Source organism: Vipera ursinii, assembly GCF_947247035.1.
Source record: "Vipera ursinii genome assembly, chromosome: 1".
NCBI lineage: Eukaryota > Metazoa > Chordata > Lepidosauria > Squamata > Viperidae > Vipera > Vipera ursinii.
The window spans coordinates 113,776,469-113,803,253 of record NC_139512.1 but is presented as its reverse complement, the minus strand read 5'-3'; the positions used below and the strand labels follow the sequence as shown (position 1 = coordinate 113,803,253).

Here is a 26,785-nt window from a genome sequence, read left to right as displayed (position 1 = left end):
AAAGGAGTTTTCTTGGAACACCGCTGTGTCTTAGAATGGCTTAGAAGCAGTGGTGTAGCGTGGGTAATTTGCGCCCCCTAACCCGTGGATTTTAGCACTCGAGTCTCTTCCACTAGATTAGTTAAAGAAACCCTTACCCCCTAAGCACATGTATTGTTTGTTATGAAAATACTGATGTAATTAAAGTAAAATGCATCTAATGCGCCCCCCCAGATGTTGCACCCGGTGCGCCCGGCCCCCCCTGCACCCCCCACGCTACGCCACTGCTTAGAAGAAAGAAATCCCTCTCTTAAGGCCATTTTCTTGATATGTCAAACAACACCCAGCATTATAAGGCAAAGGGGTGGGTGCATTTTTGTCTAAAAGAACCTAAGAATATGCTGCCATTAAAGGCAAAACTGCAAATCAAAAACAGTAAACTATGTCGCATAGAAGCAAGTAGAACGACAGAGGCAAGACTGCCATCATCCTGGCCTTACCCAAAATTAAAAATGTAGAGTCTAGAGTTTGAGCCCCTAATATTTGGAGTCTAAGATTAACTGAACCCACTAACGCCAATCCTTTATTTCCAAGTGTCCATTCATCTCTTCAAGAATAGCATCAGTGGGAAAGCTGTGGTCCTTTCTTACAGGCTGCCCTCAATTATCTTCACTGAGTCAGGGCTTTAGAGAAATACCTCCTATCTGACTTTTCATGCTTTCCCCATTCTGCAGACCTAGGTACAGTATTAGCCCTTTTGTCTCTGACTGCCTATAGGAAACTCTAAAGGTCTTCTGCATCGATCATTGTGGACTGTGGGCTGGATATCACTTCCCCAATTGTCTATGAGGTCTGCTTCCTCAGAACCAAAGGCAAGCAACAGCTGCAGAAGGCACAAGACTCCTTATTACTATTGTCAAAGTTTAATTGTAGTCCTGAGAGCAGTTGTAGAGCTTGCTTGCTTTATAAATATTAATGCCCTTTTTCCTGCATACAATCATTCCCAGGAGGAAAGGGCTTTTGGGTAGCACCACAGAGTGAGCTATGTGTAAAATCAGTGACCTATGAGGAAGAAACTAGTCCTCCGATTGTGGTTCCTCCAGCTTTGCTCAGTCAGGGGCCTCATTAAACATTTAACACAGCTTCCAGATAGTCTGCATATTTCACTGTGAGAGGAGGGAGGTGCAGAAGCAGACTACAGCACTTCAGATACAACTTGTGTCACCATCCCTTTAGGGCAAACTTTGAGTGAAATCCTTGCCCTGCTGGACAGCTCTCTAAATGGTTTCTGTGTGATAGGAATAGCCAGAAACTGCCAGCTGCCTTGGACTAGCCCTACACCTTGGCAGCATTCAAAATCACTTTTCCGTTCTGCTTCCAAGGATTTCAATTATTTATATGCATTTATGGTGACAGAGACAGGGATAGCGGGGAAGAGGGGGAGGTGTGAAGCTGGGAAGAACAATTAGAGATACTTCCTGATTCTTAAACAAGGATAACCTAATCCAGAGGATAGGCTTATAGTTGAAATCAAGCCTGAGCTGCCAAGTAATATTAATAGTAATATCAAAAATATTCCTGACCAAATGTCCAGTGTGTTTACCTCATTCACCAGCAATTACACACATGTCTTATATTTGGTGGATTAGAAAGCAGGCTTCTGGTTTTCAGACAGGTTAATAATAACAACAATAACAATAACAACAACAACAACAACAACAATAATAATAATAATAATAATAATAATAATTAGTAGTAGTAGTTGGAAGGGACCTTGGAGGTCATCTAGTCCAACCCCCTGCTCAGGCAGGAAACCCTATACCATTTCAGACAAATGGCTGGCCAGTCTCTTCTTAAAAACTTCCAGTGTTGGAGCATTCACCGCTTCTGGAGGCAGGTTGTTCCACTGATTAAGCCCCACTTTTTTTAAAAAAAGAAATTAACTATTGCTTGTATACAACTGCAACAGAGCATGCTCCCTCGGGGTTTATTTAACATGGCTGGGGAAAAGGAAGCACTCATTCAAATATCTGATTAGCTCTGTATCTCTGCCTATACGAGGAGATACTACCTTAGAAGACAAAAACATGCAATTACAACCAAACTTCCTTTCTATCTCACTGTGTTTTTTACTACCTCTTGTGTCTATTTTTCTACTTGGGTAGCAAGCATCTTAGGGCATCAGTCTGATCCAACTGGCACAAATAATGGCTCCTGTTTGAAGTGTCCACAGAAAACAGGCATCTTCCTTCTGTAATTTGCTTGTCTCATGTGAACTGAATGACCATGCTTCATAAGATATGCAATCCTGCAATCATTCAACAGTTTCACAGGACTCATGTTCCAGTCTGTTCCCCAATTCCTAATGATGTAAGATTACCTTTATGTTTTAAACAATGCTTTGAATCAAGACTGCTGCATTTTCCACGTTTCATCCTTATTCTAAGCATTGGTTCATGGCAAATTTTTGAGTAGGGAATTAATTTTATATTATTCATGCCCCCTATTAGAAAGGCATTATTGCTACCCAGTCAGAGATGTGATGAATTAATGTGAAATTACATGCACTGTAGGGAACCATGCCAATAACATCAGGGAGAGGAGATCATGAATCTTAACCAGGTTGCGGGCTGCTGGAAAAATTTAACACTAAATATGATCAGTTCAGGCTTTTTAGCCAGCTAACATCAAGAACTGAGAGTGAGTGTTGTATACTAACAGTAAGCCAGACCTATCACGCAAAGAGGCCCAAGGGATCACCGAAGACAATTCTGTTGAAAGGGGGAGCAGAATAGTTCACAGTATGGATTATTGCATCAAGGAGATTGTAGAATAAGAAAAAGTGGCAACTTGCAGGTGGACATCTCAACAACTATCACCACATGGTAACAATTTTGAGTTATTATTAATTTTATTATGTTTATATATTTTCAGCATTATTTTATTATCTGAAGAAATATGTGAATGCCTTGTAAAGCATGGACAAAATTGTACAGAAATAAGATGGAAATATGTGGTGGAAACCATTGGATGTAAGTACTGATAATCTTGGAAGAGATGCTTCATCCTGCTTTAAATAAATTTGCATTATTCTGGAAGTAAAAAAAAATCTGCATCTTGGGAGTTGTTCCTCAACCAATTTGGGCTTATATAATTGTAAGTTACAAGGATAAAAAATATGCCTCCAATCAAGTCTGTCTACTAATTAATTTTTAATTAGTTAATTAATTCACCTTCCAATGACCCTGACCTGATATAGTCTCCCCATCACAAGACCCATTACCAGCCTCCCTCTGATGACTCACTCCTGACCCACTAATTCACACCGTCCAATCACCTTGACCTGAAGTACCTCCCCATCACGAGCCTCTCTCTGACGACTCACCATCTGGCCCATCACAAGACCCTCACTTGACACTCCCACACCTGAAGCCCTTATGTAAGTAGAACACTGACACAGACATCCCCTAAAAACCGCTGAAGATGTTACCTAGTCTGGTAACGAAACGTTTGGAAACCAAACCTCAAGCTTGGAGAACGAACCTTCACCCTCATCCTACACCCCAGGTACAGATATTCACCACTATTGCAAACTAATTAATTTGTTAATGAACTTTTTTTTTTCTCCAAAATCAACTTAGCTCTGACTATTCCTACTGCAAACCCTCCTCCATTGAACTATTGTAATGCACTTAAAACCAAGCTGGGATTGAAGTCAACCTGAAACATCAATTGTTTCGGAAGTCTCTGATTACATTTAGCCTGGAATCAGTGAGGTAGCTCACAAATTCAGTTCTGGTCTCAACTTAAGGTGCCAATTACACTTTTAAAACTTGAAATGACACACCACCAGTTTATATTCGCATCTGAACTTCTTGAGATCTGAGGCTCTCTACAATATAGTATCACATTAACAATGGAACAAGAGCTGGTAAGAATGAATAAGAAGACACTTTCTGTTGGACTGCTCAGCCTTCTAATGGAGGTTTATTTGATGTCATTACAGTCTATTATCAGTCTCTTAAATTCATCTTATTGCAGTGTGCATTATTTAGTTGAAGTACATGAATGTGTTTTATATATGGCTTATTGAGAGGTTTTGCTGTCTATGCATCATTATGTTATGGTCACATTTTAACTTGTTTTGGGGTTTAGATTTTTATTTTTTTTAAGCCACTTTACAAAGATGTACTTCTGAAATAAAGTAATGTGAAACTACTGGATGAATCAGATAATTTTATAAGGAGGTATGTTCCCTGATTCATTCATGCACCTCAATATCCTGGAACAAAGATCAGTCAATCTCTTTTAGGTCATTCATATTCATATGTAAATCATGCAAATATTGTCTCAGTACAATGCCAACATCAAATCAAAGATTTACACTATTCAGTCATGAGGTATCAAGAACTCTGCTTCCAAATAACTGCCAATGTCTTCCTTCTCTGCTTCTCCCTTAGTGCTAGCCTCAACATACTTTTAATTGCCATTTTTTTCAGTCCAGATCTTTGTAATGCATACTTATAATTTCCTCCTTATATGTCCCAAAGGTGCTTTTTCAAAAGGCAACTTTTTCCTTGAAGACATATTGCTTCTCATCTGAACTGAAGAAGCTTCCTGGCTGAGAAATGAAACATCTTCAAGGAAAAGACAAAGGAAGTCCAGTTGCCTTTAAAAAAAACACCTGGAGGACTGAGAATCACCGTAGACATTCCTTCTCATATATTATGAACACAAGGGAGATTCATTTGACTAGACTTTCTAATAACTGTTTTGAGCTTTGGGTATTAAATTTTGTCTGCAGTTTGTAGAGTTTACACACTCTACAAACTAGAGGTTGCCAATTACTGGTTAGACTATGAAAAATATGGTAATATTTCTAACATGCTTTCTCCCTGCATTTCCCGGAGGCTTCCCCAAGAATGGTATAAATTTGGCTAAAGCTTCCCAGAAAATAAGTAAGACATGACTAGGAGTAAATCTTTACTGTAACTCAATCGTTACAAATGATGTAGTCTTATATAAGGCTGAATCCTGAATTTATATTTTCCCTGGCTTCAAAAACAACATTTTCTCTATTTGTGTTTCACAATATATAATAGCAAATTGGTTATTATTTCTTTTCCCATACTCGCTTATAAATATTCTGCATTCCAGCCCTGGAAATTTACAGCTACTAATGGAACCCTGACAATTTCTGAGACAAGATGCTTGAGGGCATAGGAATAGCACTCATGAAATTGTATTCTTGATGCCAATATAAGTACTACATTCTTTAAGTTTCAACCCACTTCAGTTACAAATATATCTATTAACTGTGAGCTAGATTGATTTTCCAAGGGGAGGAAAAATTGCTTCCACATGCAAAGGACCGATTCCTTTGTAATTATAGTTTTCTTTCTTTTTAAAGTATCCATTTATTGTACTGGAATGACATTTTTGGTAATTAAATTCCTTTGCGTGTATAAATATATATTATATTAGCATTAGTGAATATTTCCAGGTTTTTGAAAACATACAATTCTTGCCACAGAATCATTACTGTTAAATGCTGCAGTCTTTTAGTCATGCAAATATTTGTAACAGGAAAAAAAATCTGTTAAAAGGGGCAAGGAAAAAAAGAATATTTAAAGAGCATGAAAAGTCCCATGTCTGTTCCATCATCTCCTTGGACTTAGATAAGACCTACCTTATCTGCTCTTATGCAATTGGCCACTTCCATCCAGGCTTGATTATTTTAATACAAGGTCACCTTTCCCTCTTATATATCCTTTTTACTCTGCATTGTGAGAGGCAATCTCACCTGGGTCCATCCTCTTTATTGCAACCCAAGTAAGTTAAACACAGATTAGAATTTTCAGGAAAGCAGAGAAAGGAAGAAACAGGAATAAGATAAATCAGGACAAAGGTGAACTGGATGAGATGAGGAGGTGCTCCATAGACCTGTGCAAAGCAGGCATTGCCTACCTTATTGTTTCACTTTAAGTTCCAGCAGTAATACAACCTGCCTTAGTATTCAAAGGGAAGCATTAGAGGTTGGGCTGATCCACCTCAACCATCTGTTTCCTTTTGAAGCAAGGAGCTTTTATACACAAATGAGATCCCTGAAGGGCAGGAGAAGCAACTGCAGCAAGGCCACATGGATGTCTCAGTCTGATAAATTAAGTACTGCACCTCTTCATTTTACAAATCTGCACCTATGTGAGATTTGATTAAATAAACTTCAAACTGAATTAGCCCATCAAAACTCTATTTTTATTTATAGTAGTGTGTATATGTGTATTTGAAATATGCTTTTAGTAAACTGTCTTTTGCTCTTTGAACTGGTGAGTTGGGGTAGATTTTATGAAGAACCACTATAACTTAAGTTGGAGATCGTGAAAAAGATATGTGCAGTCTGGACAGGAGCCTCTTTTAGTTGCTTTAATTCCTATAAAGTTTGATGACTTAGAAAAGCAAATCTAAAATGAACTTCACCTACCTTCGGCCTTTCAGATGTTTTGAACTATAATTCCCTTTATCCCTTTAAATTAATGTCTATACCAGCCGACAGTTGTAATAGTTGTAATCCACAATGGCTGGTGAGTGTAAGATTGTGGAATACTGCATGATGCAGAAACTTCTTCACCTTCTTTAAACTAACAACATATTTGGAATATGAGAAACATTTTATATACATGTGGTCTTCATTTAACAACCACTCTTTCAGTGACTATTCAAACTTACGATGGTCCTGAACAAGTGGTAGTTACATTTTGTCACGTACGTTGAAAGCAGTGCCTCCACAGTCATATGATTGCCACTTTCAACTTTCTATGTTAACTATGTACAAGCTAAGTCAATGGGGAAGCCAGAGGACATTGCAAATGGCGACCATGGAAAATGAAGAAGCTAAAGTGTTCTGGGACTTTGCAATTCAAACAGACCTTGCCATTCAGTTAAATCTGCCATATAACACACTAAACTTAGCAACTGTTGATAAGAAAGACAAAAAAAGTCTGGATGGATGTGGCAGTACTTGGAAAGAGCAGAATAGAAGAGAAGAGAACAAAATACAAAGACCTGCTAATAGAAATAGAATGACTGTGGCAAAAGCAAAGGCAGCACCAATAGTAATAGGTGCAATCCCAAAACAACTGGAGCACTGCTTGAACAACATCAGCATTGACAAAATACATCATCAGTCAATTCAAAAGGCAGCTTTACTCGGAACATCTTACATCCTGCAATGATACCTATAACATCATCAGATATCTATATCTGCCTATCCCAAGTCCTTAGGAAGGACTCAACAGGTGGATAAAAATGCCAGATCCAGTCTGTACATCTGGCTGTGTGATGAATCATAATAATAATAATCATCCAATTTTGGATTGGATTGATATGAGCAGCAGCAGAAACCCTCACCTTCACACAAACACTTTTTTTCACTTTCAAGTTTTATAATTTCTAAGCCAAGTACCATTGTGGCAAACTGTGGTAAATGAAGGATTTTTAAAAAAAAAGACTCTTTGGTCCAAATCTTTCCAAGGTAAATAACACAGTGTATATTGGGATTCCCTATATCTTACTTTTAAGGAATCTTGTATAGAAAGAAGTAATGTGTCTTATTCTGCACATCTAAAGAAGAGATGGAAATCATATCTAGTGGTATAATTTAAAGCATTTCATCTTAAAGCAGACTGGCAAAGCAACTTCTTCCCAAAGTAGAGAACAAATATGAACAATCCCAAATGAAAACACAACTGACCTTGCATTTTAGCTTTTGCACCATACACTTCTATTCTCAGAAAACAGTGAATTCTTTGGAGAAAGAAAATGATACCAAATAGCTTAAAGATTTTTCAGTTCTGAATGTCCACATCTTCAGTGATGTTTTACATATTGTGGAGTACACGTTAAAATGTAACTTACAGTCTACAGCAAATGTAGCCGAATTGTAGCTTATAATGTATGAATTGGTATCATAAATTGGGGTGGCAGGGTCAATCACAGCATGTTTCTGCCAGCAATACAATGTGAAAAAAATGCACAGTAAACATTGCACATATTATGGGTCAGAAGGAGGTACCCACTCTTACAGATATCTGAAGAACTGCATTAGACACACACACACACAAAATCTTTAGGCTTATATATTCTTAATCCCTTATGATTTATTTAGCTGCTTTTGAAATTGACGGACACTGTAAAGCAATTTCTGGATATGGAAGAGGAAACTGAACTTTTTTTAAGGGATTAAAATCTAATGAATGAGTGAATAAATATAAACATTGTACAAACACAATCATAAGAAGGTCATTCTAGATGCAAGATTTTAATGTCCCACTCTAACTGTTCACCCGTTGATTATTTTGCTCTGCTTATGCATGCTATTTACTGACCACACAGTACAGTTCTTCCTAATGGTGAGTTAATGGCTATTCTATATGGATATCCTATTAAAACTGAAGTGGTTGTAAATTTGGAACCAATCAGAAACCTGTATTTTAAATGCACATTTGTCAATGCTCAAAGTACAGAGAGAGACAACAGAATTATATTGTTTATTTTCTCTGCCTCTCCTGCTTTTTACAGAGTTATTGGTAGCATGAGTGGTTCAGTTTTGATAGATAGCCTGGGAATAATAATAATTTCAAGTGTCATTAATACTTTCCCTGCACTCTCAAACCTTTATGTTCTCATTAAAACAAGGGAAAGTGCCCAGCATCTTTCTTCTTGCTATACAAGTTCCCCTTAATATCTGTGGACTAATTGAGAAGAGGACTTGGGGGGGGGAAGCCCCTCCATTATTCATATTCCAAGAGGCCCTTCTCCTCTTACTCTGCTTGTCCTTTTTAAACAGTTTCTCCAGGGCAGCCTTAGTCCGTGTCCTTTAAACCCCGCTCCTGTTAAATTCATCACTGATATAGTAGTCAGATCCTTGGGGACTTGAAAAATGGCAGCAATTATACCATCTCCATCAATCTTTATCAACATGTCAGTCTCCGATTCTCTCTGGAAGGTTAAGAGCTAAGTCCGGGGTTTGGTTTTGCTTTTTGTCCCCTCCCCCTTCTTCGGATGAAGAAACCATCTTCTGACTTCAAATCTGCACCGCAAGCCCCCCCCCCGCCCCCAAATGTTTCCGCGATGGAAGATTCGTTTTTAGCAAGAATGCGTTCCTTCTTTCTAAACCCAAACTGGGGTTAATTTTAGCCGCCTGGCCTCACCTGCCGCTCGACTGGGGAGGACACAGGCAGGGCGCACGACGAGAGCTATTCCGGGAGACGGCTAACACCTGACAGCATCAAAGGAATTTTACAGCGAGGGGGCGGGATCTGGACCACAGATTAGAAGGGAAAGGCGAGCGTCCGGGAAAGTAAGAGTTTCGTGCCTCGTACGCCCCCTCCCCCCCTCCCCGGGAGTCTTGGCCTCCGTCCCTCGTTCAAATCCCAAGAGCGTGAGCTTCTAGCGATCGTCCCTGAATAGTCCGTGCCCCACGGTTTAGGAATAACAGAAAAGCGAGGAGGTTGCTCAGCACCGAACGATCGCTATAAAGATCCCGATAGAAATCGGCGGGATATGTATTTTAGATAGATAGATAGATAGATAGATAGATAGATAGATAGATAGATAGATAGATAGGTAGGTAGGTAGGTAGGTAGGTAGGTAGGTAGGTAGGTAGGTAGGTAGGTAGGTAGGTAGGTAGGTAGGTAGGTAGATAGATAGATAGATAGATAGATAGATAGATAGATAGATAGATAGACAGACAGACAGATAGATAGATATAGATATAGATAGAAAAAGGAAGGCGTCTCTCTCTCTCTCTCTCTCTCTCTCTCTCTCTCTCTCTCTCTCTCTCTCTCTCTCTCTCTCTCTCTATATATATATATATATATATATATATATATATATATATATATATATATATATATATATATATATATATATATAAAGAAAAAGGAAGGCGCCTGTGCTTGAGAGAGCACATTGGTTAGCTATCGCTGGGAGCGGCAGAGGGCGTGCACACTCGGTGAGGCAAAGGCGGACGAGCGTGCCGCGGCTGCAGTGCCGGCTCCACCCCGCAGGCGAAGTCTGCTCGTGCTCGAAGAAGCGCCCAGCCAGCCGCAGCAAGGAGATGCGCTGCGCACGCAGACCCTTTCCTCTCCCGGGAACCCCGCTCCATTCCCGAAAGCCCGCAGGGAGCCGCTGCCCAGCCTTTTCTCTTGCTCCCCGGCTTTTTTTTTCTGCTTTTTTTTTTTTGCCTCTTTACAATACAAAGGCGGCCAGCTACATTTCCCCCCCCCCCCGATGTTTCCGCCTGTTCGGAACCAGCCGAGCTCGAAAGCCCCTTTTTCTTTTCTCCCTCTCTGCCGCCCTCTCACGCTTACAAGAGGACTCGGACCTGTTTCTCTTCCGGGAAAAGGCAAAGCGGGCTTGATTCGGGCACCCTCGAGACGCTCGATCCTTCAACATCCGCCTCCCCACGTTAGATCGGGTCAGAAAGCCTCTTTGGCCCTTAAAGGCACCAGCGGGCACCAGCCAGGCTCTGCGTTCCGAGGAGCTCGCCGTCCCATAGCGGCGGAGCTGATCAACCCCTCGGTTGGAGCGAGCGAGCCAGCACGTGTGTGTTTGTCTTGGCTGGGAAGATCGTCGGACATGAGGTGCCCTCCTAAGTCGCAAAGCGGCTTCTTGATCTTGGGAGAGGCTGGGGCAGGAATCCCACACTTTCTTTTGCGCAACACAATCCCTACTGGGTTGTCATACTGTGCTCTCTCCTCGCTCGCTCTCTCTCTCTCTCACATACAAACACAGCCTGATTTCTCTCCTGGAGTCAGCCGAGCAAATACGTGAATTCAAATCAGCACTGGTCCATCACCACACAATTTGCAGCAGACGCGTCTTTCCTAAAATAGGCAGGCAATCTGGGTGGCAGAGTGTGAATAAGCAGCAAGACGCCCAAGGGGGTCAACCGTCAAGGGTTGTTTCAACCCTTACTATTTGTGACCATCCAACAGATATCTGGGTTCTACAAATTGCTTTTTTAAGGAATATTTTAATTAAAAGGAATGTTTATTCTGGACTCATTTATCTACAATAAGGAACAATCTTGCCAACTGCTGGGGGTGTGGGGTTGGATCCTGTAAAGCAGACATGTCAAACACAAGGCCCGGGGGCCGGATGCAGCCCGCGAAGTGGTTTCATGCAGCCCATGAAGCCATCCTGGAAACAGTGAGGGAATGGCCCCCACTGCCTTGGCCCTGGCCCAGAGACCCTCCTTCCGCCAGAGACCCTCAGATCTGTCCCACTCCTGCCCAGGCCCCCCTAGGCACCCTTGATGCGAACGATGTAGAGCTGGCCACGCCCACCCAGTAGGCCATACACACTCTAGCCACGCCCACCCAGTAGGCCACGCCCACCCAGGCCATACCCACCCGGCCCCCTGAGGGCAACCACAATGCTGATGCGGCCCTCAATGAAACTGAGTTTGACACCCCTGCTGTAAAGCTTTATGGTAAAGGCAAAAATGATAATTTAAACCTGTTATTCCTGGACCACTTTGTCATAATTTGGCATGCCCTTTGCTCAAGTCATTTCAGAAAACATTTGATAGTTGACCTAATGACAATTTATGCACCCACTGAGTACATTTCTTGGCAATCATGCACAGAAAGAAGGGTGGAATTATTTTTGACTCAAAAATGGGGGCAAAAGGCAACTAATATTAATGCGTATGACACCTTTCCCAGTAACACCCTCTCGTTCATTCCCATATGACTGGGGAAACCTCAGGTGAATTTCTAACCATCCAGCCTTTTCATTTTGTAAGCATCTGGTCAGATAAGGGCTTTGAAACCAATACTGGTATTCTTCGATACTTACAATAATGTACTTAATGACAGTTTGAAGTGACGAAGATGGCACTGAAAAAAGTGACTTCTGACCCATCCTCAGAGTTACAACCATCACCCCCTCCCCACAGTCATGTTATCAGGATTTGGACACTTGGTAGTTGATTCACTTTTATGATGGTTGCATGCAGAGTCCTGCAGTCATGTGATTGTGACTTTCCTAGCTGACTTCCAACAAGCAAAATCATGGGAGAAGCTGGATTTCCCTAACAACTGTGTAATTCACTTAATGACTGCATGATTTGCTTAAACAATTGCAGTAAAAAATGAACATAAAATCAGGTCGAGTGATGATGATTTGCTTAACAACCACATTGCTTAGTGACCAAAATTCTGGTCTCAACTGTGGATGGAAGTTGAAGATATTCTAAGCCAGAGGTCCCCAACCTTTCAGTTCCGTGAAGAGAGATTTTCCACGGACCGGAGGGGGCGTGGTTTCACGTACTGCCTGCATCCTGCAGATGGGGCTTTGCTTGTTTGTGCCGACCGGTTTCTGGCATACCACGGATTAGTGCCAGTCCATGGACCAGGGGCTGGGGACCCCTGTTCTAAACTGCTCCTAGCTTCCCCACCCCCCCACTTAGATGTATCATGCAAATGAAGGGAGCAATGGGTATATTTCTGGAGAGAGTGGGGGAGGGGTAGATCAACTAGAACCCAAAAGTGGCCACCGTAATGCTATGGCTGCAAGGAGCAACAGGAACAATGCTAAGTACAGGGGGTGAAAATGATTTGGGAAGAAACTGTTTGCAGGTAAGAATTGGAATAGGGTAATGAGGACCCAGATTGTTGGGGGCAATTAAGCTGACTTTGTAATAATGCCGCTTGGGGTGTGTGTGAAAGCCCTAATAAGCAGGCATATACATAGAATGAAGGCTACTGCTAAGCTTGTAAGCCGCCCTGAGTCTTCGGAGAAGGGCGGGATATAAATGGAATTAAAATAAATAAATAAATAAAAATCCTGAATAATGCAAGTCGAGATACAATCTCCCTTTTGCTAGGTATGATTACATCTAAGATCTTAAGTCGAGATACAATCTCCCTTTTGCTAGGTATGATTACATCTAAGATCTTGATTATTTGCCCTTTAATGTCACTGGATGGCTTTTCTACGGAATGTTGTTTTTACTAGCTCCGTGACAGCAGTTTTGTGGTACTGTCCACTACACATCTTCAAACTTTCCAAAATATTGAAAATCGAAAAGAGTTTACGAGTAACTTTCAGTAGTAGAGAAAATGCTAATTTTCTGTCCTTTCAATTTATTCTTCACAAAAGCAACTCTGTCAAGAATCTAAAAGAGGAGTGTTAAACTCAATGTGGTGGTCATGTCTAGTTCTCATTTTTCCCACGTAAAGCTTTCTGGCACTACATTCAAATTACTTCCCCACTTCTACCCTTGCTTATCTACTTCATGTACTGCATGTACGTTATTTCTGTAGTCAGTTTTTTCACACATTGCTTTCTCCCCCTTTACATATTTATATTTATATAGACTCTACTAACTCAGTCTCCTCCCTCTTTTCTAAATCCCACACTTCCCACAACTCTTCCTTGTGGTATTCCATAATTCATTTGCATGTAGTCTGCATCCGAGTTCATCCCTACGTGTTGCTAAGGCTTCAGATAAACTCTGAGCCACCACATTTTTGCAGATATTGATACTGTAGTGTGAATTGAACCACATTTCCAACTGACATACGAGTGAAGCTGAAATTAAGAATACAAAGCCTTGGCATCTACGAGGACCTGAAGTTAGTGTGTAACATTTTGCAAATGTAATACAGGTAGTCCTTGGCTTAAAACCATTCATTTAGTAATTGTTCAAAGTTACAAAGCACTGGAAAAACTGGTGCAACTGGTCCTTGCACTTACAAACCTCCAAAGATCTCCACAGTCATGTGATCAAACTTCTGGCACTTGGTAACCAGCATGTATTTACAATTGTGGAAGAATCGCACAATGCCATCTGCAATCTTCCCAGCTATCTTCCACTAAGCGAAGTCAATGGAGGAAACCAGATTCACTTAACAATTGCAGTGATTTGCTTGATCATGGCAAATAAGCCCATAATATTGCCGCAATTCACTTAACAACCATCTTGCTTAACAAGACTTCTAGTCTCAATTGTGGTCATAAGTTGAGGACTACCTGAATTCATTTCAGCCTTGGCTTTAGAATCTGTACGCCAGATAAAACCTTTTTATCCCCAGTGAACTTAATGTTCTGTATTTGCTTGAGACAATGCAAATGACCACATACCACAACCAAGAGGACATCCATCTGTGGTGTCAAAGAAGATCAAATGAGGACAAATGGAATTTGGAGAAACGATTCTTTTGACCTAGAAATTCACTGTCTTTGAATAGGACTTTATTCTGCAATTGTTGAAATAAAATATCAGTTATTTCCATCCAGAATAACAAGGAGAGTGTGAAAAATGATACTTTTCTTAATCAGTTATCAATCATCAACTGGTCAATCTGATCAATTTCTTGCTTTGGAATAAGAATTGTAATTGAACATATTTGGAGTCACCAGAGTGGGAAAGGTTAGTCAGTCTTTAGTCTACAAATCTAGAATGCAGTTGTGTATGATTTCACACAGCCTATATCCTGTTCTCCTGTTGGTGGCAGTTACATTCTATTTTCCCACATACCCGCTGAATTTTTTTCCGAATAGGTCAAGTTATCTTATTATTTTATCCCTGCTGTAACAGATCATGCCTGCAGCCCAAAACCAGTAAGTGGCAAACAGGAGGAAATCCTGTTATTTCCCTTCCTTTCCAGTAACCATGCCCTGAGTGTATCTGTATAAAAGAAAGAAGGCTGTTACACTGTATGCATTTATGACAGTGTGTGTAATGTCTATGTAACAATGGAGCAATCCATGTGTGAGCGCAAAAGAGAAGGAGAGAAAGAGTAGGTACATCAACATCCAACTGGATATAGACATGCATTCAGCCACTACCCCTGACCCACTAGCAATCAGGGGTAGGCAACCTTGACTCTTTTATGACTCATGGACTTCAACTCCCAGAATTCCTGAGCCAGCTCAGGAATTCTGGGAGTTGAAGTCCACAAGTCATAAAAGAGCCAAGGTTGCCTACCCCTGCGTGACTAGTTCATAGTCCTTAAGGCTGGAAAGGTTGGCCATGCCGATTCTTTAGGCTTCAAATATGTAATTTAGCTATCATAATGTTAAGGTTTTCAAATTCATTGTTTTCTTTTAATGTAATTCCTATCCATTCCTGATGGATTTCCAAGCTCACAAACAGAAGTGTGTAATACATTTGGAGTGCCAAATTGCAAATAATTTGTGCAGAAGGGTGAAGTTTGTTTCTGTTCCCCAACCAATCCCCTTCCACCACCACCCGTACACGTTATGTGCTAATGAATTACAAACTCCATCTTTACGCACGTCTCTCTAGAATAAAGTTTCACTGAAATCAATGGGATTTAGGAGTAGAAAAGCTTACAACTGTTGTACACAAAATAAGCTCTGGAACTCAGCTATCAACCAGAATTAGACTCATAAAAAACGCTCAACCTAAGACTGTTTATATAACATTAGAGAATGAAATAAAATACACTAAAATAAAAATGGTTGGCATTAATTATGGCACAATGCTCCTACACCTACAGATTGATTTCTGTGGAATACAATTTAAAAAACATAAGATTTCCTTATGTTATAGAACTTTTAAAGAATCTGTGCGAGGATGCTTCAAATTCTGAGATGGCATACATATGTATTAGCTTTAAAAAAACTATGGGTTAGTTAAGGTATTAACATTAGGATGTGGGGAAGATCTGCAGGTGGACAGGTGGTAGAAGCATATTCCAACAGAAAGTTTTCAGCAAGATTTGAAAGGAAGATGAACAAGCACCACTATGCTATGAACTTGAGCACAGCTAGCAATTGTCCACAGCCACTATGCTAACAACTGGCTATAGGGTTAATATTGGAATAATTATCTTTACTGAGAAAGACGTATACAGACTTTAGAGCAGGGGTCCCCAACCCCCGGTCTATGGACCGGCCCCGGGCTGTGGCATAACAGCAACTGGGCTGTGCAAATAAGTGAAGCCCCATCCGCTGGATGCAGGCAGCACACAAAACCACACACCCCTCTTATCCACAGAAAAATCTTTCTCCACAGAATCGGTCCCTGGTGGGGAGCCTCTACTTTAGAGAACAGAGTCTGACCTTTTCATTGTAAAAGGAAGGAAAGAATTAATGTTTACATTCTTACAGGCCACGTATATGAGGAACAGAGTGCAAAGAGACAATTTAACTTACTCTGGTCTTCAGTATGAGTTAGTTTTTAAAAAAGGAACTGGGTTAGAGAAACAGGATTATGCTAAATGACATCTTTAAGATTAAAGCTTTCTCTGCACCTCTATTCCCAAAGCAAAGAGACCCTGTAATGGTTTGAAAATGAATTGCCAACTTAGGTATTGAAGTGCTACAATCTGTAGAAATGGGAATATACCAAAAAACCCTACTTGAGACAGCACAAGCTAACTTAATCTATTTTTCTGAATTGTGTAATGCAACTGTGAAAAATAAACTAGCAGGAACATGGAAAATGTGAAAACACATCTCCATGTTCTATTCTTCAGCAGACTCCCTTTTCATTTGGCTCAGCACAGAGTTTTGATTTCTCTGTTTTCCAAAAGAACAGGGGGAAAAAATGAATTTAGAGGCCTACAAAAGCTGAACCGAGACTGGGAAGAAAAGAATAGCTGTTCTGAATAGAAAATTATATGCATAACACTAGCTATTAATGATGAATACTATAAATGATGGTTCCTGGGTGTTCTTTCAGCTTCCACCTGAATAAAAGTAAAAGCAAGTCTGGAACATTCAGATTGAAGTATATACAATATAATTATTTTGTGTTAATGGTTGCCATAGGATATTGCCAAGGGTGATTTTGGATTACAGTTTTTTTCAATGACAGCATAAGAATAGCCTTGCTGGAACAAACTAAGTTCTATCAGAGCTTCATTGTTTTCTAGTAGTGACCAGATATGATGCATCTGGCAAATGTATAGAAGCAGACAGGAAGCCAAGAGTATCCATTCCATCTAATCAAGTTGTTGCTTTTTTCAAGATATAAAGCTTTGTTCCATCTATCCATACATTTGTAATTCCATCAATTCACTATAAGTGTATATTCCACCACCACCCCCAGCCCGTCTTATCATTATAACAATCTACTGATGTAAACCAGGCCAGTGATTTCATCACTAGGGATTCATAGCATCACCTAGTCATTCTTGTGCTAATGTAACAATAATGAGGCCAGGCTTTGCATCTTCTCATTGTGGCTGTGTAGTGATAGTCTCCAATAAACAGTGTCCTTTGAGATGATTGTAACCCAAGGAAATTCATAATTCACACCCAGCTCTCTTTAGTTTGACACATTGATCACACCACTCTGGCAGGTCCATCCACTCAAAGGGCACCCACCTCATGAAAGAAATGAACTTTTTGGCAGTTCACAGTAACTCTCTGTGAAATCACATGTAGTCTGCAGCTACAGATTTTGCTCATTTTGAAAAACTAGAAGAAGCATAAACTTGCAAGATACCTTTAGATTTTTCACAGGCTGATCTGTTGTCAGAAATCCCAAGTTTCAGCACTGGGGAGAGAAGCCTTACACCTCTCAAGTCCTTTCTGTTTCACAACAGGATTTTGAAGGCCACATGAACTACTAATGTCCCTATTAATGGGCAAAATCTCCTTTAGCTGTGGATTTTTATACGCACATAGATAGCAGAAGCAGTACAGTCACGACTTTCCACACTTCTGGTCCCACTTTTATTTGCGATTTAATCTTTCTCTTTCAATATAGAGGCAGAGGGTGATTGGGCTGGAGCAATACTCCCAAATTAAAATAGTTGCTGGGGTGGGGGGTGGGGTAGGGTTAAATGTAAGTATTGTTTGCAATTTTTAAGCTCATGGAAACTGCCTGCTCACAGCAGGGCATCGGTGGTCGCTGCATTCCTGGAAAAGGAAGCATTCCAGCATATATATATCATTGACTAAAAAAACTGTCGCTGGGGGGTGGTGGTGGTGGAAGGCGCTGCGGTGAGCCAGAAGCCCATCTCAGACCAGAAGGAGAAAAGGGGAGGGGAGGGGAGGCTGGCTCGGGTCAAGCACTGGCGCTGGGAAGCAGGCGGCCGCGATCTGGGTCAGACTTTCGCCCAGGAATACTGTAGCAAAGGGCCGCCGCCTCCTCCTCCTCCTCTTCCGCGGCTCCGAAGGTCAGCGGATTCTCAAGAAAAGAGGCGGCGGCCGGAGAATCTTCCCTCGCCAGGCTTACGGGGCCAGGAGAAACTCCGTAAAGTCTAGGCAAGCCAGGGGGAGGGGGCGGCCACGACGGGGACCTGGAGGAGGGCCTGACCGCCTAGGCGGGGAGCCCAAAGGCAGCAGACCTAGGGAGATTACGGGGGCTTGGGAAATTACGCGCGGCTTGGTGGCCTCTTTTCCCTCCTCCGTTCCAAACTCCGGCGGCGACAAGCCCCGCTTGCCAGTCTCCAGAAGGCAAGGCGGTTTATGGAGCTGGCTGGGCTCCGCCTCCATAGGCGGCCCTGCTCTTCTCCCCCCTAAGTTCCCGCCGAGCCAGGCCAGCCGAATCCGGCGCCCAACACACCTCCTCCCTCTAGCAACCTTCTTCGGCAGATCGCCGCCGAATTTGCTTCCCGCCACCACCCGCCCCGCCGCCGCAGCTACGAGACGCCGCCGAGCCGACCCGCTTCTCGCCGCCTCCTAGCGAAGTGCCTCCCCGGGCTCCCCGCCCAATCAGCCGCGGGGATTCATCCTCTTCCTCCTCCTTCAGGTGCGTGGAGGGGCGCCACGACCTCCGCCTCCCTCTCCTGCTCTCTCTCTCTCTCTCTCTCTCTCTTTTTTTTTTTTTCCCCACGTCCCTCCATACAAAGGCGGCAGCGGCCCCCGGCCCGTGCTTGGCGCTGCCCAGGCGGGCCGGTCCCTGCCCCGATCGCCGTGCAGCTAGTTAGCCAGGCGGGGCGAGGTGCGGCGCTTTGTTACCTTTGGCTCCGTCTGGGTCGAGGAACATTTTCTTTCTCGGCGTGTGCGAGCCCCCCGGGCTCCTCCAGACAAAGTAAATCCCTCCGCTGTGGGCGTGCGAGGTGGCGGCGAGGCGGGATGCTTCTGGCTTAAGTCTCAAGCTCCGAGCCGCCTGCTCAGTGGCCAGCCCATCAGGCGCTGCACGGCAGCGAGGCAAGGGAGAAGCCACAGGCTGCAAGCGGCCCCGGTGTGACCTCCACAAACAGGTTGGCGTCCCGGGCGGCGGACTGCTGGGAAAGAGCGGGAACCGGCATGAGGAGGCTGGATGAACGGACGAGGCGCCTTGTGGCTGAGGCTCGCTGACTGATTCCCTCCCCTCCACCCAGGAACACACCAAGCCTCTGGAGTCCTTCCCCTCCCCTCGATGCGTGTGTGTGAGGGTGTGTGTGTGTGTGTGAGAGAGAGAGAGAGAGAGAGAGCGAGAGCGCGCGCGCCGCAAGCCTCCTCTCGCAGGCGTCCGGTTGCTGCTCGCTGCTGGTGGGAGAGGAAATTGCAAGGCAGAGCAGCCGGGGAAAGACGCGGCCCGGAGCAGCGCGAGAGTTTGATGCTCCTTTTGATTGCTCGCTCGTCCCTCCCGTCGGGCGGAGGCTTGGCTCTTCTGCTAAACCCGCCGGGCGTGCACGCGAGCATTTAAACGCCCTTCTGCCAACAGCGATGAAAACGGTGCAAGGGTTTCCCCTGTGCACCGCTAACTTCGCACTGGAAGGGGAAGGAGGCGGCGGTTGGGGGGGGTGGGTGAGCTCTGCCTGAAAAAGGGTCTCCTGTAGGCATACTGTGTTTTTTTTTAAAGGCCCTAACCCAGGGGTCTTCAAACTTGGCCCTTTTATGACTTGTGGACTTCAACTCCCAGAATTCCTCAGCCAGCGTGCCTGGCTGAGGAATTCTGGGAGTTGAAGTCCACAAGTCATAAAAGGGCCAAGTTTGAAGACCCCTGCCCTAAGCAAAGAAGCGTCGAGACAGAAAATGTGGCTTGGCCAGGGATCTGTCCAGCTAGTAGTTGGTACTACTACTGGAAGCCTTTTTTCATCCCCCAACCACCACCACCCCGTCACCCGAACGGTACTAAAACTCGAAAACTTACTAAATAAAGGCGGAGTAGAGCGGGGTGATACAAAATCGAGGAGCGTCCAGTTCGAGAGCGGGTGCCTCGGGAGCTAACGAACTTTACAACCTTGCGGTTGCAAAGGCAGCTTTTTCGTTCCCATTGCTTTTTTTTTTTTAATAACGAGGAAGTGGTCTGTTCTGACTCCTTCAAGCATTTGGCCTGTTCGTTCACTACTATCCTTTTAATGGTTTTAATCCGTGTCTTTTTGCACAGCGTGGGCAGAATCCACTGGAAGTAACCAGCAGGTTCCGAAGTCAGCTCCAGTGTATATGCTCCAGTTCAGGGTTTCTTTTGTTTATGCCTTTAGTAAATTAAGAGAAAGCATCAACCCCCTAGACTTCATGATGAGCATAAACATTTCTTGCCTGCGGAATCTCGCCTAAAAACTGGAGTGGATTTTGGCTCTTCTAGGGAAGAGTGAATTCTAGCTGGGGCCAGGAGAACAGGACTCTGACTTCTTATTGGAGCAAATAAATGCATAGCTGGTTTCTTGTTACTGCCTCTTAGGGTAGCATTAACATTTGCTGAAGATACTTGAAGAGGTTTGTCAAAACAAAAATTGTCCAAATGTGTGAAGAAGTCCAAATCATACAGAATACATTTTCATTACCAAGTTTTGAGAAGTAATGCTGTATAGAGAAAAGTAAGAAAGAAGTTGAGCACTAAAAACAGCCCCACTCCAGTATTTCCTTAGTAATGTAGTTCAAACCTGTTCTGAATTTTGGAAGAATTATTTATTTAGGTGGACCTTAGTTCCATGCTCATGTAGTTATAACTGCAGTATATTTTTCCTCCAGATAGTCTCCAAATCTTCAATTTAGATTTCATCTTTCCTTAAATATGTTTTATTTAGTTAAAACTTCAGTTTATTTGTGACAATCATTGGCCTCCTCCTTACCTCCCAAATGAAAGTCTGGAGTAGATGCATTGTCCACTTGACAGGGTTATTAAAAAGAGAACACTAGCGACATAATCTACAAATCCCTTTTGCAAAACACTAAGTACATAGCAGTTATCAATAATGTTGATACAGACGTTGAGGGGCTTAGTCGGCATCATTTCATATGTGCTGACACCAAGGTTTCATGTAGTTGTTTTATACAAAAGATTGAATTATATTAAAGAGTTTAATTGGAGATATGCACTCATTTGTTCTTCACTACTGGAGTCTTTTAAAAAAAAAATCATTCACACAAACTATAGTTCTATACTCCTTTTCATCATAAATATCCTTCTGTTTTTCAAACAAATATTTTTCTTCGCTGTAGCTGCTTCATTATCCCATCTCAAAATCCCCCCACCTCTAAAGTAGGAGTTACTTTGTAGGAAAGATCAGAGTGAGGAGGAGACACTATGAAATTGTACTGGAGGTAAGTAAGGACATAACTAAAATTAAATGTGATCAACCAGAATGATAACTGGATGTTCCTTTGGGCTGCAGTCTGTGCACATTATGCTACTGAAATCAATGTGAATTAAGCAGCTTGAATATAAGGTGGTATCTATGTAGCTCAATCCTGACTAAATTTCTCTTGATAGGATTTTCTCCCAACTTTATAGAAAGATAGTGTTGCAATCCAATTCTGTACATATTAACAAACAAATCCTACCTGACTCAGTGGAAGTTGTGCCATAAATCATTATTAAGTAGTAATTAGTGTTTTGGATATTACCACTAAATTCTTAACCTATTGCAGAAATAATAACATAAATCTATTTCTTTTGAAACAAAGATAATACTGTTTTTCTCAGATAATATCCACAGGGCAATTATTAAAAAAACAGTTGTTTTGGAAATAGATAGCTAGAATAGCTTTCTTAAAAAGATTCACCCTGGGGTGCTACAAATGGGTTGTCTTCATTATCACAGACTGGCAAAGCTTTTTCTTTGAAAGTTGTAGTTCCTACCTCTTTAATTAATCCAATTTGGGGGGGTGTTGAAAAAATGAGGTAAAAAGGAAATACTAAAGTATATTTTACATAATTATAATAATTACAATTCATTGTTATATATATTGTAATTATAACAAAAATTGTAATTACAATATTGTAATGTCTGAAAAAACTGAATAGACTGAAATACACTTTTAAAAATGTCTTTAATATGTTTTACTTTTTAAAAAAAGAAGTAAACATGAATAGTAGAAGAATTTGATTTCTTCAACTTGTGTTTTCAGCTTGATCTGGAATAAGCATTTGTTTGCCTTTCTACAAATGAATTATTTTTGTACTGACTGAGAACCAGAGGAACTGCTTTTATTTCTCTCCCAAATAAGTTTGCCATATGCCAACGAAGAGGTAACAAGAGTGAAGGAGTATAACAGGTTACATTGTGCTACAGATGGCAGGTGCCCCAAATCATAGACATGTGGCATTTAATAATGTAACACAAGTTGTTAAACACTGCACTGAAGTTTCAGCAAACTCACTATCTTTTAATAGTAATGAACAAATATTTCCAGCAACTGCTCCTTAAAGTAGTTTGTCTGACAATTGATTTTGTTTGCTTCCCCTGAGGCTATGAGAATTCATTTTTGTTCAAATGGGGAAGGCAAATGAATAGCCTCTCTTGTTTTTACCCTCAATATTACATAGATTCGCCACCTGGTACATGGTGCTATCTGCAGAGAAACAGGAAAGTTTTAGGTGTTTTTCAAAGTTTTTCACTTAACTATGGACAGAAACCTAATTGCTCTAGTCTTTGTTACTACGCTGTAATTTTTCCTTACAAGTATCACCTCTATTTCATCCAAGATCCTCTAAGCCACAGACTAAAGTGCATGCTTCTCATTGTATATATAATGTTGCAGTCACCTCCCTGTGTAACGATAACATGCCGCAGTTCGGGTGGCCGAAGCCTTTACAAGCTCCTAGCATAATCCAGATCTCAGGGTGGTCAATGTTTGATGACCTAAGGGTGGGAAAGTCTGCTAAAAATCCTAGGAGCTTCTGCAGTGTAAACAGGATAGCCTTATGAATACTGGAATAATAAAATGAGGCTACAGTTCAGAACAGTGAAAGTTAAAGGTCATGTGGTTAAGGACAGATCAACGTTTTCCCCCTATCAGCTGGAAACAGAAAAGGAAGGAAACTGTAGTTCTGATTGATCACACTGTTACCAGAAGTAATTAATAGAACAAAGCTGCTAGGAAAAATGAATTGCTGTACATTAGGTCTAAGAAATATTAACAAGGTCAGTCCTGCCATATATTAAGGCTGGAAAGAAGAGAGTTCTTTAGTTTTACATATTCAAAATGTTTCTTGCTTTTTGTAATTAGCTACTGCACAAATGGGGCAAGCTCTTGTGGAGATAAGACTCAACATAGATCAGATTTCTTTTGAACGGTTGTCCTGATATCAGAACATTACTCAGTACAGGCTGTGAAATGTTCTGAAGCACTATAGAGATGAAAACCATAAGTAGTGGGGGAGAGCAAGAAATGGTATATAGATAGGCTCCTAACCTGAGTGGGAATCACTCAACCTGGTGGCTGTAGGACTTCTACCTGAGAAGCGTATTCCTAAGGTTTCAGATCATATATGTCCTACTCAGACTTTGCATGTGATAAAAATAATGAAGTGTGCTGTTTTCTTTGGAAGAAGCACTCACGTAGTTGAGCTTGCAGACATAACAAAGCACAGCTGAGTGCTTACTTCACACACTGACTCAGAGGCACATTCCAGAGCCAGCAGATAAAATATACTGAACTAAACAATCACCAAAATATCTTTTGTGTGGTGAAGTAGGAGACTAAACAACTGGGCAAGAATGAGAGTCTGATGTGAGAAAATTAAGTTGTGACAGAACTAGCTAGAAGTCCCTTATCCTTTAGATTGCTGTTTCTCAACCCTGGCAACTTTAAGATCTGTTGACATCAATTATCAGAATTCCTCATCCAACATGCTGGGGAATTCTAGAAGCTGAAGTCCATACATCCTTAAAGTCCACATTTAGAAAGCCCCTTTAGAAAACTACCTACTTCCAGGAGAGAGAGGCAAAGTACCAAAAGAAACTGGCCAGGCTGAATCAAAACTACATAACAAAGAAAAGTTTGTAGTACCAAAAAAGGACCAGACTAAAGAATAATTATACCAAGAAACTCGCCCAAGCCATTTCTGATTCTGTGAGGGAGATAACAGCAAGCAAGGAAGCAAGATTGAAAGAGTATAGGTATAACTGACTGAGCTTCTTTTTCTGATGATTATAAGTAAGAAAGCATGACATTCTGTACTGCCCTGCATTATTAAATTATGATGCCAATGTAAATTTTGTGCAACGATTCCAATATGTGAATCTGGGTTTCTTCAAACAGGATGCCAAAGAAGCATGCAATCTTATGATTAAGAGCCACCTGCAGCAGTCCTTATATAGAGTCTTGTCCCACCAAAGAATAGTCTGGGCTCCAGAATTGATAAGGAGGGGTAGTCAAAATCATTTCTTCAGTTCATTGGAGGTAGATATTAGGATCCTCTCTCAGCAGAGACCTGACTTCTGAATGTAACTTTAAAAAGGATAAGGTAAGCTAAGCTAAGCTAGTAAGATAAGATAAAATATATTGTCATTTTTTACACAAACTAATATGAGCACATTGGACCAAAAATGAAATTATGTTGCCTGCTCTCATAATCTCATGTAAATAATACACACATACACATGCTACACACACACAAATATATATTAATCACTGTTCATTTTGAATACATAGTGGAAAGAGGAAACCTGAGAGTTCACAAGGTTGATACTATATGGAACAAAGGTAACAAGGAAAAAGGTCATGAAGAGGATGTATAGCACCCCAGATAATATTGCAGACCCTGCTCCAGCATTGCTTTTATGCTATATCCTGGATAGAAGGAAGTAAACTACAAATAATCCTTTCTGCCATCCTCACCGCTCTCTGCACTGCCTTCCTGTCTGAAGCAGTGATGTTTCCAAACCAGACAGTAATGCAATATGACAGGATTATCTTGATTGTCCCTCTATAGAAAGTGGTAAGGACAGGAAGAAAGGTGTATTTTTCTCATGTATTGCAGAAAATGTAAGCACTACTGTGCCCACTTCACCAGTGTCTCACTGTTGACCAAGCTAGACTATTCGTTAGCTGAACACCCAGAAATGTGATGTGGCTAACCACCTCCACAGATGAAACATTAATACACTGAGGTGTGTGGCTGTGCCTGCTTTTTCTGAAATTGACAATGATCTCTAGTTTTTCCTACATTTAAAATGAGGTTGTTTTTGTTACACCAGTTCACCAAACCCTCTACCTCCTTGCAGTAAGCACCCTCACTGTCATCCTGAATAAGGCCCACTATGGTTGTATCATCCACATACTTCACAATATGGTTGGTGGCAAACCTAGCACAACAGTCATGGGTCAACAGGGTGAACAACAGCAGGCTTAGGACACAGCCCTGAGGAGAACCTGCACTCAAGAAAATGGTGTTAGAAATATTAGTCCCAAGACTCGCATTGCCTCCACCTTTAAGGCATCTTATACTCTTCAACACCTGTTCCTGAAAGCTAGAAAAGTCTCCACTCTCGGATTTGATTGAAGCCACTGGAACTCTCTGAGCTTTCCATGGTGCTGATTTTATCATCCTTCCTCGGCCCATTCACGCACAGGAACTCTATACTGTATATTAGGGGCAGAACATTTAAATAGAACTGTATTGCTGGAGTATAAATAAATTTAAGCTCTTGGGGCTTGCCTTTTTAAAGGGGAATCTATGTCTTCTATTAAGTATTGTGATTTGAAATTTTCATTGAACATTTCAGACATAGCCTTAAAATACAGTGTTTTGTCAGAAAGATGCCCACTTAAATAAGCAACCAAACTTTGGAGAGAGATGCAACAGACTATTTTTATTAGCATGTACAGCTACAGCTGACACTGGACTCTTGGCTACAGGAATTACTAAGGAAGGCTGTGGGTTATATAACCCCAGAAAGGTTACATAGAAATGATAAAGCAATGTAAATCATATGGTGGCTTTTATAAGTGGAATGTAATATCTGATAATGTAATATCTGATAGTGCTCCGGCTTTATGGAACCAGCTGCCGGTTGAGCTCCGGACGGCACCGGACCTTCGCTCCTTCCGATGCGGTCTGAAGACCCATTTATTTGAACAAGCTGGCCTGGCCTGATGGGGGATGTTAGGGTTTTTAATGGGTTTTTATATTGTTACTGTTTTATCTGGGCGATTATTTAATTCTCTTTTAATTTTTGTATTTTCTATTTATATGTGCCCTGTTCACCGCCCTGAGTCCTTCGGGAGAAGGGCGGTATACAAATTTAATAAATGAAATGAAATGAAATGAAAATAATACTGAGATGTTCTTACTATGGCTGCCCCAACATCTCTACATTCTTCTCTACCAGCTGGACCATAATCCATACTAATTATAGGTTCTAACAGTGACATTTATTTTGTCCATATACATCCTTCCTTCATGCCAAATAAAAGATAACAATTTGATTTATGTTATCTTTCTCCTCTCTCTCCAAGGTCATCAGGTGGCTTTGATTTGTCTGTTCATTTTTGTTTCTATGCCTTTCTTATATTTATGTCATGTACAAGGCTTCATATATGACAACCTCAAAAGCTTTTGTCAAATGATTCCATTTCCTACTAATATTCCAGAAGTAGGCATTCATTTTAGATGTATGCTTTCCTGAAGAGACGTTGCGCACTATTATTAATACCGTGA

General features: G+C 41.5%; 1 protein-coding gene across 1 annotated transcript in view; it reads right to left on the bottom strand.

Moving 5' to 3' along the window:
- Positions 1 to 19,184, bottom strand: part of SYT7 (synaptotagmin 7) — a 261,982-nt gene extending 242,798 nt beyond the window's left edge. The window contains exon 1 of the mRNA XM_083348320.1: positions 18,928 to 19,184. Within this exon, the coding sequence (XP_083204446.1) occupies positions 18,928 to 18,955 (28 nt within the window). The 5' untranslated portion in view covers positions 18,956 to 19,184. The remainder of the gene's footprint in view (positions 1 to 18,927) is intronic.
- Between the last annotated feature and the right edge of the window lie 7,601 nt (positions 19,185 to 26,785).